The 17,289-nt window shown below is 47.6% G+C and overlaps 1 protein-coding gene across 6 annotated transcripts in view; it reads right to left on the reverse strand.

Moving 5' to 3' along the window:
* Window positions 1-17,289, reverse strand: part of IL1RAP (interleukin 1 receptor accessory protein) — a 94,087-nt gene that overhangs the window by 62,172 nt on the left and 14,626 nt on the right. For 4 of the 6 annotated variants that reach the window (XM_083442136.1, XM_083442137.1, XM_083442140.1 and 1 more), the window contains exon 3: window positions 3,157-3,224. In XM_083442136.1, the coding sequence (XP_083298262.1) occupies window positions 3,157-3,223 (67 nt within the window). In that variant the 5' untranslated portion in view covers window position 3,224. Of the gene's footprint in view, window positions 1-3,156; window positions 3,225-9,603; window positions 10,130-17,289 lie in introns of those variants that run through there. The other 2 variants (XM_083442138.1, XM_083442139.1) reach the window with 2 other exon arrangements.

Genomic DNA, 17,289 nt, shown 5'->3' on the forward strand with positions numbered 1-17,289 from the left:
CATAACACCAGAACTCGTGGACGTCCAATGCAGCTGAAGGTTGGAAGATTCAGGACAGATAAAAGAAAGGAATTGTTCACATTTTGTTGTTTAGTCGCTTAGTCGTATCCGTCTCTTTGTGACCCCCTGGACCAGAGCACGCCAGGCACTCCTGTCTTCCACTTCCTTAGGGCCCAGGACTACACTACTCTCCTGTGAGTTTCCCCCTTACCTCTGCCCCTTTGGCTCCTACCTCCTTTGGCACTTTGAACCCTAGGCAGTGTGCTTGGCAGTAGCACCTTATGAGACCAACTAAGTTACTTCTGGGTATGGACTGGGTATGCACACTTCTTCACACACACGAAAGCATATACCCAGAACAAACTTAGTTGGTCTCTAAGGTGCTACCGGACAATTTTTTATTATTTATTTATTTATTTCGACTGCGTCAGACCAACACGGATACCTACCTGAATCTTGCATTGCAGGGCACTGAACTAGATGACCATTGGTTGTCCCTTCTAACTCTACAGTTTTATGATTCTATCCTTAGAATTTTGCACTTATCTGAATTTTGCAATGCAGTTTCCTAAACAGCATTTTAATAATGCACATTTTGGGGGGGGAAGTGTGCACAGAAATGAAGATAATCATAGAAATAGCATACATACATAAATTGCTTGCAAATACATTAGTCAAGACCACATGCAAATATATGTTTAACAAAGAAAAATTTGCACTAAAAGGCCAATGTGTTCCCCCCCCCCCCAGTTGCAAATTATTGCAAAATGAATGAATTTAGGACCGGAAACTTGAGAAACAAAGAGACCCAAAATTGACAGGACCTGCCATCCCTAATCCAAGCTGCAGCAAAACTCTCCCAAAGATTATCAGGCCATGAGGAAAGCAAAGAGTATCGTTGAGAGAGGCTGAGTCCATTTCTCTTGGACTCCCAGAGACCCATCAGTAGGAAGCCAGAATCACTCAGGGCCTGGTTAGCTTGGGAATCCCCAGAGTTGATTCCTCCTGACTGTGACAAATGGGCCTGTCAGCAGCTCTGGCTAATTGCATGCCAACATGTTCATCTCGCTCTGCTCTGGACTCATCTGCTTCCCTCAAGGGAGCCCTTGGCCAACAAAGCCCAGAACCACCGCCCCACTTTGCAAAAGAGGAGGGGGCAGCCTCGCCTTGCGGGAATTGAGGGGGCTGCGTCTCTCAGTTAGGCACTCGGCTTCTGTCCTGGGCTTCACGTGTGCACATTCAGCGCCCTCATGGCCTTTGGCAACAGGAGGGGGGTCTTGGAAAAACCTATTTGGTGTTTCGCAACTTTCTGACTAGCTGCAGGACCTTAGCCAGACCTAGCAGAGTAAACGCAGAATCCACGGAAGCAATTGGCGACTTGGCTGCAGACAGGATAGATGAAGCAGGAACCAGGAACTTGTAGTTAGGTGTTTATTATATATAGTGGACTATTTACAGGAACAGAATCATAGAATCATGGAGTTGGAAGAGACCACAAGGGCCATCGAGTCCAACCCCCTGCCAAGCAGGAAACACCATCAGAGTACTCCTGACATATGGTTGTCAAGCCTCTGCTTAAAGACCTCCAAAGAAGGAGACTCCACCACACTCCTTGGCAGCAAATTCCACTGTCGAACAGCTCTTACTGTCAGGAAGTTCTTCCTAATGTTTAGGTGGAATCTTCTTTCTTGTAGTTTGGATCCATTTTATATATTGGAACATGGCTATCATATCACCCCTTAACCTCCTCTTCTCCAGGCTAAACATGCCCAGCTCCCTTAGCCGTTCCTCATAAGGCATCGTTTCCAGGCCTTTGACCATTTTGGTTGCCCTCCTCTGGACACGTTCCAGTTTGTCAGTGTCCTTCTTGAACTGTGGTGCCCAGAACTGGACACAGTACTCCAGGTGAGGTCTGACCAGAGCAGAATACAGTGGCACTATTACTTCCCTTGATCTAGATGCTATACTCCTATTGATGCAGCCCAGAATTGCATTGGCTTTTTTAGCTGCCTGAACTCGGATCTTTTGCTAGCTCTCTCTGACACGACTCACAACTCCTACACTCACTGACACACTGAACCACTGAACCTCTGAACTAACACATTCCAGTTAGTAGGCCATTAATTATCACTCCCTTGAGAGAGCTTGACCAATCAGGGAGCAGTCTCCATGTCTCTGTTATCACCAGGCAGACTTACTCCTTCAGATTGCCTTCTGGCTGTCTGCCAAACCTTAATTGACTCTGTGTGAGTAGCTGCACATACACAGTTTCCCAACAGGGGGTGCTTCGCTGCATCACCATGGGACAGCCTGGGTCCTTTGCCTCTGTCCATGCTCAGAGGAGCAGCTCTTGGGATCCCAGATGCCAGGCATGTCCAACTCCCAAGAGACTGCGCTCTACTCACAATATAAAAATACTGGCTGTGATCTACTCATTGTCAAAGCTGGGGAGACAAGGTTGGGGGAGGCATAGTTGTTGAGCTTTTTTTTGGGGGGGGAGGCAAAGCTGTTGAGCTTCTTTTTTTTTGGGGGGGGGGTAGATATCAACCAGGATCCCGCAATCCTGGTTGATATCTAGCAGACCTAACCGGAAGAGTCCGCGCCCATAAGGAGGAGGAGTATCAAGAAGAGTGGATTAAATTTAATGATTATTTAGTTAAATATGTTAAGTTAAACAAACCGGAAATAGCTTGCAGATACTTCATTGGCTTAGGATTTTATTTATGTTAAGTGATGAATTAATATGTTTAATTTCATAATGTGAAGATCTAAGGATGTTAATGTTAAAGTTAAATTTTATAAGAACTGTGATTTGGAAAACCGTTAAAAAGATATACAATGAAATTCAACCAAGGGGGAAGCAAGGAAGTCACTTAACAATGTTAATAAGTGTAATTTTCAATAAGGCTATGATTTATGTTTGTTGGTCATATGTGTTTCTTTGCTTATAATGTCGTGAAAACCAATAAAAAAATTTTGGAAAGAAAAAAAAAAGGATCCCGCGATCAACCGGGATCAGCCACGGACGCCATTCAATCAACCGGCAGATCGCAAACGACCGGTTGGACATGCCTGCCAGACACTTATTTTGCATTTTCCAGGGAAGCTCCACCTGTAGCTTCCTGCCCAAGGCCAAAGTGGGATGGGGTCACTCACCAGAGGGGCTGCCAAGGTCAAGGGCGCAGAGCCAAAGAGCTACCAGCAGGAGGCAGCGGACCTTCATCCTGCAAGGACAGAAAAACAACCACAGGGGACAGAATGGTTATTTCAGCTATTTTGTTGATGATGATGATGATGATGATGTACTTATATTTTTAACCCGCCTTTCCCCCTGACAGGACTCAAGGCAGCTGACACATAAAAAACAACAACCACTAAAAACATAGTAAAACCAATCATTAAAATACAATTCAGCATTGGTGGAGTTAAAAGCTATATAGCAGGCATCCCCAAACTCAGCCCTCTAGCTGTTTTGGGACTACAACTCCCATCATCCCTAGCTAACGGGACCAGTGGTCAGGGATTATGGGGATTGTAGTCCCAAAACAGCTGTAGGGCCGAGTTTGTGGATGCCTGCTATATACCATCTCTTTTAAAACATAGCAATAATTATAATAAATATAACACTACAACACGCCCCCATTGGCTTTTTTAAATAGTGTATTTCTAAAGCAGCATCAATGCACCTGGTGTAGTCTAAAGGCAAGGCAGGCAGGTCCCTGACCCAAGAAACAGGTGCCAGCAATTTAAAAATCATAATTAAAAACAGTTCAAACAGAAAATCCCTATCCAGGCAGGGCCACAGCTGAGACTCCATCCAAAGCTGATAAAAGGCACTTCTAGCCACAGAAGTATCCATTCTGAAGGAAATCAGCCCTGAGTGCTCACTGGAAGGACAGATCCTGAAGCTGAGGCTCGAAGACTTTGGCCTCCTCATGAGAAGAGAAGACTCCCTGGAAAAGACCCTGATGTTGGGAAAGATGGAGGGCACAAGGAGAAGGGGACGACAGAGGATGAGATGGTGGGACAGTGTTCTCGAAGCTACCAGCATGAGTTTGGCCAAACTGCGGGAGGCAGTGGAAGACAGGAGTGCCTGGAGTGCTCTGGTCCAGGGGGTCACGAAGAGTCGGACACGACTAAACAACTCAACAACAACCAGAAAGCCACAGAGGCCACCTGAGCCTCAAATGATAATGATGGTTGCATAAGAAGGTCAGAAGAGGCTGCTGGATCAGGCCCATGGTCCATCTAGTCCGGCATCCTCTTCTCACAGTAGACCTGAAGGAGCGTCTCCACCCCCATCGTTCCACCCAGACACTGAGGTCCAGCGCCGAGGGCCTTCTGGAGGTTCCTTCCCTGCGAGAAGTGAGATTACAGGGAACCAGGCAGAGGGCCTTCTCAGTAGTGGCACCCGCCCTGTGGAACACCCTCCCGTCAGATGTCAAAGAGAACTACCAGATTTTTAAAAGACATCTGAAGGCAGCCCTCTTTAGGGAAGCTTTTAATGTTTGATGCATTACTATATTTTAATATTTTGCTGGAAGCCGCCCATAGTGGCTGGGGAAGCCCAGTCAGATGCGCGGGGTATAAATAACAAATTATTATTATTATTATTATTATTATTATTATTATTATTATTATTATTACTACAGATGCCTGTGGGAAACCAGCAAGCAGGATTCGAGAGCAACAGCAACACTCCCCCCTCCTCTGGTTTCCACAAACTTTCATTTATTTTCATTTACTATATTTCATTTATCAAATTTATATACCGCCCAAAACCCAGAGGTTGTAGGTTAGATGAGATTCAGAATCCAGAGGCGGAGTGCATGAGAGCACAGAGCACAGCCATCGTGTCCAGTAGCCATTGACAGACCTCTCCTACTCCATAAATTTGCCCAGTCTTCTTTTAAACCATCTAGTTTGGTGACCATCACCACTTCCTGTGGGAGGGAGTTCCACAGGTTAACTATGCGAGTTCTAGTGGAGAGGGAGAAAAACCTCCATGTCATTTAAAGGATTTCTGGGAAATGACATATAATGAGTTAAAGAAAATGTTTAAAAACACTTTTGTTAAAAAACCAGAAGACTTTTTACTTGGTACAGTAGGCGAAGACAACCCAAGAAAAGATAAAAGACTGTTCATGTATGCAACAACTGCGGCAAGAATTCTTTTAGCCCCAAAATGGAAACAAGAAGTAGTGCCAATGACAGAAGAGGGGCAGATGAAGATGATGGACTTTGCAGAACTAGAAAACCAAGAAAAATCCAAAACCAGCACGATCAAGTATTCCAAAAAGACTGGAGTAAATTTACACAATATTTGAAAGATCACTGTAAGCAATTAACTACACTAGTAGGGCTAGCTGAAGACTTGTAACAAGAATTTTTTTTTTACCTTTCTACATTTATCTAAATTTTGAGGTATTTTGCGATGAGTTTTATTAGAACTGGAAAAAATATAAGATGCTGTGATATAAAGGTTAACTTTGAAAGCCCAGAGGCGGGAGGGAAGGAAGTCGATAGCTCGAAAAAGCCAAAGCGGTAAAGTAGATAATACTGTAAAGATGTGATTATATATCTTTAAATGGAAATTTAATAAAAAATTATTTTAAAAAAGAAAAAGAAAAACCTCCATGCCATTCAAGTGGGGAAAACCTCTGTACATGAGCTGGAATGTGCCATTCATTTCAGGACCCCTACCAGCATTTTTCATGTGCCTTTTGCTTGTTATTCCCAGCTGGTGTCGGAGGTGGGTGTCGCTGTAGTCTAAACCACAGAGCCTCTTGGGCTTACCGATCGGAATGTCGGCAGTTCGAATCCCCGCAACAGGGGGAGCTCCCATTCCTCGGTCCCTGCTCCTGCCCATCTAGCAGTTCAAAAGCACGTCAAAGTGCAAGTAGATAAATAGGTACCGCTCCGGCAGGAAGGTAAACGGCGTTTCCGTGCGCTGCTCTGGTTCACCAGAAGCGGCTTAGTCGTGCCGGCCACATGACCCGGAAGCTGTACGCCGGCTCCCTCCGCCAATAAAGCGAGATGAGAGCCGCAACCCCAGAGTCGTCCGCGACTGGACCTTTACCTTTTTTTTTTTTTACCCAGTTGGTGAGTCTTGTCCGGGAATAATTGCAGAGAGGAAACAAAATTAAAAAATTCCTTCCAGCAGCACCTTAGAGACCAACTAAGTTTGCTATTGGTGTGAGCTTTCATATGCATGCACACTTCTTCAGATACAAAGCACTTTGGCAAGTTATCAGGTGTTGAAACAGCCATAGGGATCTGACCGATTTATTGATAGAAATTTACATCCTGCCTCCAAGGCAGCTGATAAAATACATACATGTCTTTTATATATGTGCGGATAAGATTCCTATAACAATTCCCTTTAAAAGATGATGATGTTGATTTAAGTATCTGAAGAAGTATGCATGCACATGAAAGCTCATACCAAGAACAAACTTAGCTGGTCTCTAAGGTGCTACTGGAAGGAATTTTTAAATTTTGTTTCCACTATGGCAGGGCAACACGGCTACCTACCTGCAGAGAGGAAGAGAGAGATTGGGGTTCTTTTCTGCAACCCCTCCCTGACCCTCCAAAGGCTCAGGCCAGCCCCTCAACATCCTGCACCCCCTTCCTGGAATAAGCAGCTCTCTTGCGGTCGCTGCAGCGCATGCCTTCAGATGTTCTAATGAGCCTGTCTCTCCCCTGGGGCCTCCAGATCATTAAGGAAGGAAAACAATTAGAGGAGCGAAGGCAAACTTTGTCAAGCGCCTCCGCTGCGGTACGCACCTCTGCCTCCAAAGGTGTTCAAAGACAAAGCAAAAAAGCAAAACCAGGGTTGGCGATGTAGACAGGACGGGTGGCAGCGAGGATGCCTAAAACCCCATAATTAATTAGGACCCAATGACCCAAGACATTGATCCTGCCCAGAGTTGCTTCTCAATACCAAATCAGAAATGATGGGGCCAGCCACATTTCTTTAAACATCGTCAGGGAGCATGGAATTAATGTGGCATGAACTTTGGAACTCTCTACCTCTTCAGATCCTGCAAGGCAGAAGTTTGGGATCAGAGTTTTCCTTCTCCTAGGTGGGCTGCCTTCACAGGCTGTTTATTTCCTTGATATCTGCTGGGAGGGCGTTCCACAGGGCGGGTGCCACCACCGAGAAGGCCCTCTGCCTGGTTCCCTGTAACCTCACTTCTCACAGCAAGGGAACTGCCAGAAGGTCCTCGGCACTGGACCTCAGTGTCCGGGCAGAACGATGGAGGTGGAGACGCTCCTTCAGGTATACTGGGCCAAGGCCTTTAGGGCTTTCAAGGTCAGCACCAACACTTTGAATTGTGCTCGGAAACGGACTGGGAGCCAATGTAGGTCTTTCAGGACTAGTGTTATGTGGTCCCAACGGCCGCTCCCAGTCACCAGTCTAGCTGCCGCATTCTGGATTAATTGTACAGTGGTACCTCATCTTAAGTACTTAATTCGTTCTGGAGGTCCGTTCTTAACCTGAAACTGTTCTTAACCTGAAGCACCACTTTAGCTAATGGGGCCTCCTGCTGCTGCCGCGCCGCCGGAGCCCAATTTCTGTTCTCATCCTGAAGCAAAGTTCTTAACCTGAAGCACTATTTCTGGCTTAGTGGAGTGTGTAACCTGAAGCGTATGTTACCTGAAGCATATGTAACCCGAGGTACCATTGTATGCCAGTACCTACCTCACTGAGGGTTTGAGGTCTATTGGCTCACCTCACCTGGCTCAGTCAGCCAGTCAAAGCCATTCCCGGGATACGGCCGCTGTCACCTGCTGACAGCTTCTAGGAGCCCCAGGTGAAAGCTGAGTGGAGGATGGGGACCAAAGGCAAATATGCTACCCCAGAAGGAGCACGATGTGTCCTTTATCAGAGGTACCATCCCCTCCCCTAACACCCCATACATCCCAGGTTGGAAGAAAATGCAATAAATCAATGTATATATATTTAAAACATTCTCTGACAAAGCTGTTGGCTCCATTTGCCCCTTGATTCATTAGGTTGAAGCCCCCTCAGCACCATCTACTAAGCACCTTGGACAGAGACCATGTCTAGATCCCAAGCTGAGCCACTATCCTGTTTCCATTTGCCAAGGATTTTCTGTCACCTCTTTGGTGGTCCTTCCCGAAGTCCCACCACGGAGTTGTCCCCTGGACAAGGCTGAACAGCAACCTGCCACTCAACCACCGTACCCTTAGCAACGAGAGACAAGTGCCGTGGCAACCAGCCGTCGCCCCAAATGCAGATGATCTGTTTTCATTTTGCTTTAAGCACCTACGACTGACCCGAAGGCTCTGAAGCAAACTGCAAATGGCAGACTGAAGGATGCAACCAAACCGTTTTGCACCTTTGCTATTATTAATCATTATCATACTTGTTTATCTCCTGCAATTTTCCCCACACTAGGACTCAAGGCGGCTCAAACAAGTTAAAACAATGCAGATAAAACAGAAACAGCGAAAAACATATGAAAGAAAATGGCTAAAAAAGTAATCAGACGCTGATGGAATTAAAAATAAATAACCGGTAGATTAAAATGCACGGCACTATCAAAAGCCATTTCCTTTAAAAAACAACAACAGTCAGTTCCCAGAGGCCTGCCGAAATAAAACTGTCTTTGTTATCCCACTTTTTAACTACTATTACCCTTAATATCTGGATATTGGAGAACCACAGCAGAATCCTAAACAGCGTTGACGCAGAAGCTTGCAATGGCTCTTCTTTTATACCACGTTCAGTTAATAGTTCTGTGTGCGTCACAAATCTGTATCACCAAGCAATTCTCAAAGCCTGGTGGCGACGTCCAGGGTGGGCTAAAGATCCACATTATATGATATTATAAGAGGAGGTCTTCCTAAACAGCATAAGAGCATTGTGCAGGATCAGTATCCTGTTAACACAGTGGCCAGCCAGCTGCTCCAGGGGGAGGTTCGGGAATCACAGAGCCAGAATTGGAGAGCCACCAAATTAATACCCACAGTTGCCGGCTATTTGTGTATCCATTCTTCCCAGCTATCTGGCATGGAGAAGTGGAGGGAGAAACTTTTTCATAATACTAGAACTCGTGGACATTTATTGAAGATTATTTGGGACAGATAAAAGGAAGGACTTCTTCAGGCAGCACATAATTAAACTGCGGAACTCCCTCCCACAGGAAGAATTGATGGCCACTAAGCTTGATAACTTTAAAAGAGGATGAGACAAATTAATGGAGGAGGCAAGGATTATTGATGGCTAATTGCCAGGATAGGAATGCAGGTGGCGCTGTGGTCTAAACCACGAGCCTCTTGGACTTGGTGCTCAGAAGGTCGGCGGTTCGAATCCCCGCAACGGGCTGAGCTCCAGTCACTCTGTCCCAGCTCCTGCCAACCTAGCAGTTCAAAAGCAGGAAGGTAAACAGTGTTTGTGTGCGCTCTGATTTCCATCACGGTGTCCCATTGTGCCAGAAGCGGTTTAGTCCTGCTGGCCACATGACCCAGAAAGCTGTCTGTGGACAACGCCGGCTCCCTTGGCCTGAAAGCGAGATGGGCGCTGCAACCCCAGAGTCACCTTTGACTGGACTTAACCATCCAGGGGTCCTTTACCTTTAACTTTTACCTTTACTTGCAAGGATGTCTCTGCTCTGCCTGCAGGGTGGTGTAGTGGTTAGGAGCAGTGGACTCGTAATCTGGTGAACCGGGTTCGCTTCCCCGCTCCTCCACATGCAGCTGCTGGGCCAGTCACACTTCTCTGAAGTCTCTCAGCCTCACTCACCCCACAGAGTGTTTGTTGTGGGGGAGGAAGGGAAAGGAGAATGTTAGCCGCTTTGAGACTCCTTAGGGTAGTAATAAAGCGGGATATCAAATCCAAACTCTTCTTCTTCTTCCGCAAATGGAGGCAGCAATGCTTCTGAATACCATCTGCTGAAAACCGCAGGAGGGGAGAGTTGTTGTTCTCGATCTCAAATCCTGCTTGCAGGTTTCCCAGTGGGGCATCTGATTGTCCACTGTGAGAACAGGATGCTGAACTAGGTGGTTCCCCTTTGGCCTGATCCGTCAGGCTCTCCTTACATTCTTATCTGATTCAACCACACTTGAAAGAGCCTTCCGGAGATGGGAAGATAAGAACTCTGCAACGTGAACTGGCCTGTTATTGTGCTGCGGACTGGCTGCTTGCCTTTCTCTCTGGAGATTGCAGGCATGCCCACCTCAACATCCACCAAGGCAAGGGCGCCAACTTGTCCCCCACATTGCGGGGGCTCATCGCGAGATGCGTCGTGCCACAAGTCATGTGAGGCCTCCCACCTCTGGGCCAGGATGCAGGGGCACCCTGCTGGTGCGCTGGGTGGGGAATGGGGAGCATGGATCTGGGCTCCACATTCCGCACTGGCAGAAGAAGATGCACCACCCTGGATGTCATCCCTGAGGGCCGGCCACCCGCCCACGACTCCCATGCCTGCCATGAGCAAAGTGGCAAAGGGGCATGAGCAGACAGGGAAAGGGGGGAGCTGCTGCACCACTTTGCTCATGGTAGGTGTGGGAGTAGCATCCTAAAAAGCAGAGACATCACCTTGCCAACAAAGGTCCATATAGTTAAAGCTCTGGTTTTCCCAGTAGTGATGTATGGAAGTGAGAGCTGGACCATAAAGAAGGCTGATTGCCAAAGAATTGATGCTTTTGAATTCTGGTGCTGGAGAGTCCCCTGGACTGCAAGAAGATCAAACCTCTCCATTCTGAAGGAAATCAGCCCTGAGTGTTCACTGGAAGGACAGATCCTGGAGCTGAGGCTCCAGTACTTTGGCCACCTTATGAGAAGAGAAGACTCCCTGGAAAAGACCCTGATGTTGGGAAAGATGGAGGGCACACGGAGAAGGGGACGACAGAGGACGAGATGGTTGGATGGTGTTCTGGAAGCTACCAGCATGAGTTTGACCAAACTGCGGGAGGCAGTGGAAGACAGGAGTGTCTGGCGTGCTCTGGTCCACGGGGGTCACAAAGAGGCGGACACGACTAAACGTCTAAACAAGGCATGGGAGTCTGAGTCTGAGTCGCGGGCGCGCTGAATGTCACCCCCACCTCTTTGCGCTGGCAGAAAAGCAGCACAGCAATTGAAAAATAAAACTCTCCTCCTGCTCTGTGCCCAGAATGGCTGCCGTGGGGTCAGGTCAACTGTCTGGTTCGACACGGGAGGTGGGTTAGTCTGGGACCCTGAGAGCCCTCAGTGGGTCACCGAGGGAAAGGAATTGGGGGCCTCTGCCCGGGGCCCAGCTTAGCTGCGATTCCTGCATTGCAGATGTCCCTTCCACCTCTCCAGTTCTGTGATTAAGACAGCCTTTCATTCTGACTCTTCGTCCGGAGTTGTAGATCAAAACATCTGAATGGTGCCAGGTTGTCAGAGGCTGAATAAGGAATCTGAGTAACCCCTGCAGGAGGAAGAGGAGGAGGAGGAGGAAACCTAGGATCCCACCCACCCTGGGCAGCCCGGGCATATGCTCCACCACTGGCACTCCGCACTCAGCCCCCTCCTCCCTGCACATCAGGCAGGGGGCTGAAGACCCCTCAGGCTCTCCCAACCTGGAGCCCCAGCACCAAGGCCAAGGGAGAGTGCAAGTGGCACATTGCAACATGGTTCAATGCTGTCCACAAAGCCTTCGGCATCCTTGGGAAGGAGAGGCCAACACAAGTGCTTGGAGTCCAGATGCGATCAAGGAAAAAGACATGCATGTAGTTGAGCAGTTTTCTCTCTCCCAAAACCTCCTCCTCATCTACGTGGTTCAAGAGCACCTATAATTATAGGTAAAGCCACACGCGAGACTCTGCGCACTGGGTTACAGGTCATACCAGGGCCGGGCTCTTTTTGTTCTTATTTTTCTTGTGTATTTTGTGTTTCCCTATATCAGGGGTCGGAGACTCTTGAGAGTCCCATGGACTGCAAGAAGATCAAACCGATCCATTCTGAAGGAAATCAGCCCTGAGTGCTCACTGGAAGGACAGATCGTGAAGCTGAGGCTCCAGTACTTTGGCCACCTCATGAGAAGAGAAGACGCCCTGGAAAAGACTCTGATGTTGGGAAAGATGGAGGGCACAAGGAGAAGGGGATGACAGAGGACGAGATGGTTGGATAGTGTCTTTGAAGCTACAAACATGAGTCTGACCAAACTGCGGGAGGCAGTGGAAGACAGGAGTGCCTGGCGTGCTCTGGTCCAGGGGGTCACGAAGAGTCGGACACGACTGAACGACTAAACAACAACAACATATCAGGGGTCAGCAAACTTTTTCAGCAGGGGGGCGGTCCACTGTCCCTCAGACCTTGTATGTGGCTGGACTATATTTTGAAGAAAAAAATGAACGAATTCCTATGCCCCACAAATAACCCAGAGATGCATTTTAAATCAAAGCACACATTCTACTCATGTAAAAACATGCTGACTCCCGGACCGTCCGTGGCCCGGACTGAGAAGGAAATTGGGCCACATCCAGCCCACGGGCCTTAGGTTGCCTACCCCTGCCCTATATTGTAATTTTAGGCTGCAACTGCCCTGAGATCTATGGTTGAAGGATGGTATACAAATAATGATAATGAAATAATGAAATCCAGGGAACTGGGAGAGGGAAGGGTGGGGGGGAATGAAGAAATCACGGAAAGAGAAAACAATTTACTAAAACAGCTGACAAAAGGGGGGGGCAGTGGGCGGGAGGGAGGGGATTCAGGATTGAACAGATACTGGAAAAGGTCCTTCAGACCCTTCAGGAAATGCTTTTGCTTCTTACTATCGGGAACTGCAGAAAATAAGGCGATTGGGGGGGGGGGGATTTGCGGAAATTGGACAATGGAGAAAATTACTGTAGCAGAAGCCATCTGGGCTCCATTGAGCGGGGAATAGAAAATGCATTCCAGGCAGCCAGATTGCTCTTCTGGGGGCGATTGGTGCCTCTGAACATCGGTTGCCGTTTTATCAGAGTTTATCGGGACCTCGGCAGGCAGATCAGTGCGACAGAGCCTGCATTGAGCCCTGGAAAGCAGAACGACAAGCTACAGCAAACAGACCTGACTGCCAAGCAGCCAACCTCCCCAACATAATAGGGCATGGCCTTTCAAGGTCGTCACGGGATGACAACATTTATTTTTTATTTCTCTGGCTTAGCAGAGAGCATTGCTGACGCAGCAGTCCCAGAAACACAAAATTGCTGCTTTCAACAGGATCTTCTTGCTCCTTGCTTTTGTGCTATGCAAAACTTTCCAAGTAAATGGGAAGCGCCCTTGCAAAAGCTGTTGCAGCAATGGTGCCTGCTAGGGGTGAAATCACCTAAGAGACATCACCTTGCCAACAAAGGTCCATGTACTTAAAGCTATGGTTTTCCCAGTAGGGATGTATGGAAGTGAGAGCTGGACCATCAAGAAGGCTGATCGCCGAAGAATGGATGCATTTGAATTCTGGTGCTGGAGGAGACTCTTGAGAGTCCCATGGACTCCAAGAAGATCCAACCTCTCCATTCTCAAGGAAATCAGCCCTGAGTGCTCACTGGAAGGACAGATCCTGAAGCTGAGACTCCAATACTTTGGCCACCTCATGAGAAGAGAAGACTCCCTGGAAAAGACCCTGATGTTGGGAAAGATGGAGGGCACAAGGAGAAGGGGACGACAGAGGACGAGATGGTTGGACAGTGTTCTTGAAGCTACCAGCATGAGTCTGACCAAACTGCGGGAGGCAGTGGAAGACGTGCCTGACATGCTCTGGTCCAGGGGCTCACAAAGAGGCGGACATGACTAAGCGACTAAACAACAAAATGTGAACAATTCCTTTCTTTTATCTGTCCTGAATCTTCCAACCTTCAGCTGCATTGGACATCCACGAGTTCTGGTGTTATGAGACAGGGAGGGAAACTTTTCAATAGTCACTCCCTCCATGCCACGAATAATTTTATAAACTTCTATCACATTGCCTCTTACATGAGTTTTCTCTTTGAGAAAACTCCCAAATGCTGCAACTTTTCTTCATACGTAGGGGAGTGACTCTGTCCTCCTGGATCAATTTCGTTGCCCTTTTCAGAACCTTTTCCAGCTCTGCAATATCCTTTTGGATGTGGGGCAACCATAATTGTCAGGCTGCTGCATTCTGGATCCTATTTTTCTAGGACCAATCAGACTGCTGCATTCTGGATCCTATGGTTCTAGGGCCAATCAGGCTGCTGCATTCTGGATCCTATTCAACTCAGTACATAACAAGATCCCTACTTGCTGGCTCCTACAGGCAGCGCTCATGAAAATCCACCTGCCCAGCCCCGTGTGATGAAATCCTTTTCCCCACACTAGGAACAGGCTGAGTACCATCTCCCCTGTTGTGATGGATTGCGCTTCTTATGAGTTACAGCCCTTCTCTAAACGCTCTCTCTGAAAAGCTTTCTGCATGCAGAGCCTTGCGCCAGTAAGGACACGGAAAGGCTGGCGTGAATGTCCTTCATCAATATGTATTACCTGGAGGGAAGGAACATGCTACAATTGATCCTCCAAAGCTCTTGAGCAGAGAACACAATGCAGAGAAAGCAGCGGGAGCTGTGGAAACAGGGGGCTGCCATGCCTGGCACGGGCACAGCCATCTGGGATCCTCTCAAGCTTTCCAGCGAGAGCTTCCACCGCTTGGAACTTGGCGTACCACTGCCATTTTTTCATAGAATTGTAGAAATGGGAGGGAGCCCAAAAGTCATCTAGCCCCACCCCCAGTAATGTAGAGAGCACAGCTAAGGGATCCCTGGCAGGAATAATAATAATAATAATAATAATAATAATAATAATAATAATAATTTATTATTATTTATACCCAGCCTATCTGGCTGGGTTTCCCCAGCCACTCCGGGCGGTTTCCAACAAAACACTAAAATACAATAAACTATTAAACATTAAAAGCTTCCCTAAACAGGGCTTCCTTCAGATGTCTTCTAAAAGTCTGGTAGTTGTTCTTCTCTTTGACATCTGGTGGGAGGGCGTTCCACAGGGCAGGTGCCACCACCAAGAAGGCCCTCTGCCTGGTTCCCTGTAACTTGGCTTCTCGCAGCGAGGGAAGTGCTAGAAGGCCCTCAGCGCTGGACCTCAGTGTCTAGGCAGAACATGAAAGATGGAGCAGGCCTGTTTTCTTCCTGACCTGGAGGGACCCAAAGCTTTGAGTTACAAGAGAGGTGATTCTAAACATTAGGAAGACTTTTCTGACAGTACAGTGGTACCTTGGTTCTCAAGCTTAATCCATTCTGCAAGTCCGTTCCAAAACCAAGGTGCAGTGCTTTCCCATAGAAAGTCATGCAAAACGGATTAATCCGCCCCAGACTTCTCAAATCGGAAGCATAACACTCAAAATGGAGCATGTTCGGCTTCCAAAAAAAGTTCACAAACTGGAACACTTACTTCCAGGTTTGCAATGTCTGGGTTCCAAGTTGTGTTTGAGGTTCTCAAGGTGTTTGAGAACCAAGGTACCACTGCACAAGCAGTTTGACAGTGGAACGGTCTCCTCTGGAGGTGGTGGACTCTCCTTCCTTGGAGGTTGTTAAGAAGAGGTTGGGTGGCCATCTGTCAGGGATGCTTGAGTTGAGATTCCTGCATTGCAGGGGGCTGGACTAGATGGCTCTTGGGGTCCCTTCCAATTCTACAATTCTAGGATTCTATTATTCTCGGCTGATCTAGCATAGCTCTTCTCGTGTTCTCATGTCCAGAGCCATCACTAGCCTGTGCTGATTCACTCTGACGTGTGTGATCTCCACGGGGAATTCAGAGCATCTCATAAGGTCAGATGTGATGGAACCGAGAGATGTTCTCTTCCCACCAATTCACACCTGGCAGAGAAGAAGAGCAAAGCCTGGCAAAAGCTTTCATTAACACATTTAGAAAGTCCATGGGCAGGTCTCAGAGGTCTGGAAAAACACCTTCAGTTCAGGGAAAATGCTGCAGGAGTACAGTCTGGTGACAGCCAACATTTTCCTGGTTAAACAATATCACTCAGGCTTCCTCCGGATGATTTCATTAACTGTGGTTCATTAAATTCCACGTGATGAATATCCTCACTAATTTCTTGCAAGCCATGGGGACAGAGAAACGTCTGAGCGATCGCTCTTCTCTCGGAAAAGACTCTCCAAGTAATAAATCAGAGCGTATTTTGGGCAGATTCCAAAGCTTTTCACTTAGGAGAAACTGCTAATTTCCTCAAGGAGAGCAGGCAAGGACATGGGGTAGCCTGGTCACATGGTAGCAGCGGCAGCCAATCGGAACAAATTCCCCAGTGCAATTACATCTGCCATTTTGGCTGGGGCATTTGGCCCCTTTCTGTGATAGTTGTCAGAAGGGGGGGGGGGGAGAGAGAGAGACCATACAAAGCTTGCCAACTGACCAGAAGTCAGCCTGGCTTGCCTCTTGACCTTCTAACTGGGGCTTGAACTTCAGAAAGTGGGTGAAGCTTTTCACAGCAGAGAGGTAGAAACATAGAATTAAGGTGTTGGAAGAGGTATCCTGGGGGTCATCTAGCCCAATCCTCTGCAATGCAGGAGCAACAGCTAAAGGATCACTGACAAATGACCCTCCAATTTCTCTTTAAAAACTTCCAGTTCAGGAGAACTGTTATTTCCTGAGTGGAACAGGATCCAAAATGCAGCAGTCTGATTGGTCCTAAAATAATAGGATTCAGAATGCAGCAGTCTTATTGGTCCTAGAACAATAGGACCCAGAATGCAGCAGTCTGATTGGTCCACAGGAGCCACCCAATCCAGCTCCAGGTGGAAGTGAATCCGCAACCTGATTGGCCTACAGCAGAATCCCAGAATTAGCCAATCACGTGGGGCCCATTGTGTAAATAATGTATATAAAGCAGACATTCTGGGGGAACTTCCATTCCTCCTCACCACTATGAGCTGAATAAAGAGCATGAAATCCACTCTCCACTCCGAGTGTATTTCAAGAATCCACCACCTTCCAAGGGAGTCTGTTCTGCAGTCGAACAGTCTTTGCCATCGGAAAGCCCTTCTGAATGTTTAGCCGGAAACCTTTCTTGCCAGTTTAATAATCCTTTGGTCCTAGCCTTTGAAGCAGCAGAAAACAAGTTGGCGCCCTCCTTTTGCAAGAGAACTTCCCAGTTGGCTCCCTCCTTTTGTGAGAGATCTGCTCAGCTCCTGCTGTCCAACCCTTCACATTGCCTCCCCTCCATTGCCGAAGCAGCCATGCCACCTTTCTGCATTGCAGGGGGTTAGAATAGATGAACTTTGGGGGGCAGCCCGTTCCAACTGTGCTATTCCAAGATTCTGCGGATTTCCACC

Source organism: Podarcis tiliguerta (genome assembly GCF_965153285.1).
Source record: "Podarcis tiliguerta genome assembly, chromosome: 5".
Classification (NCBI taxonomy): domain Eukaryota; kingdom Metazoa; phylum Chordata; class Lepidosauria; order Squamata; family Lacertidae; genus Podarcis; species Podarcis tiliguerta.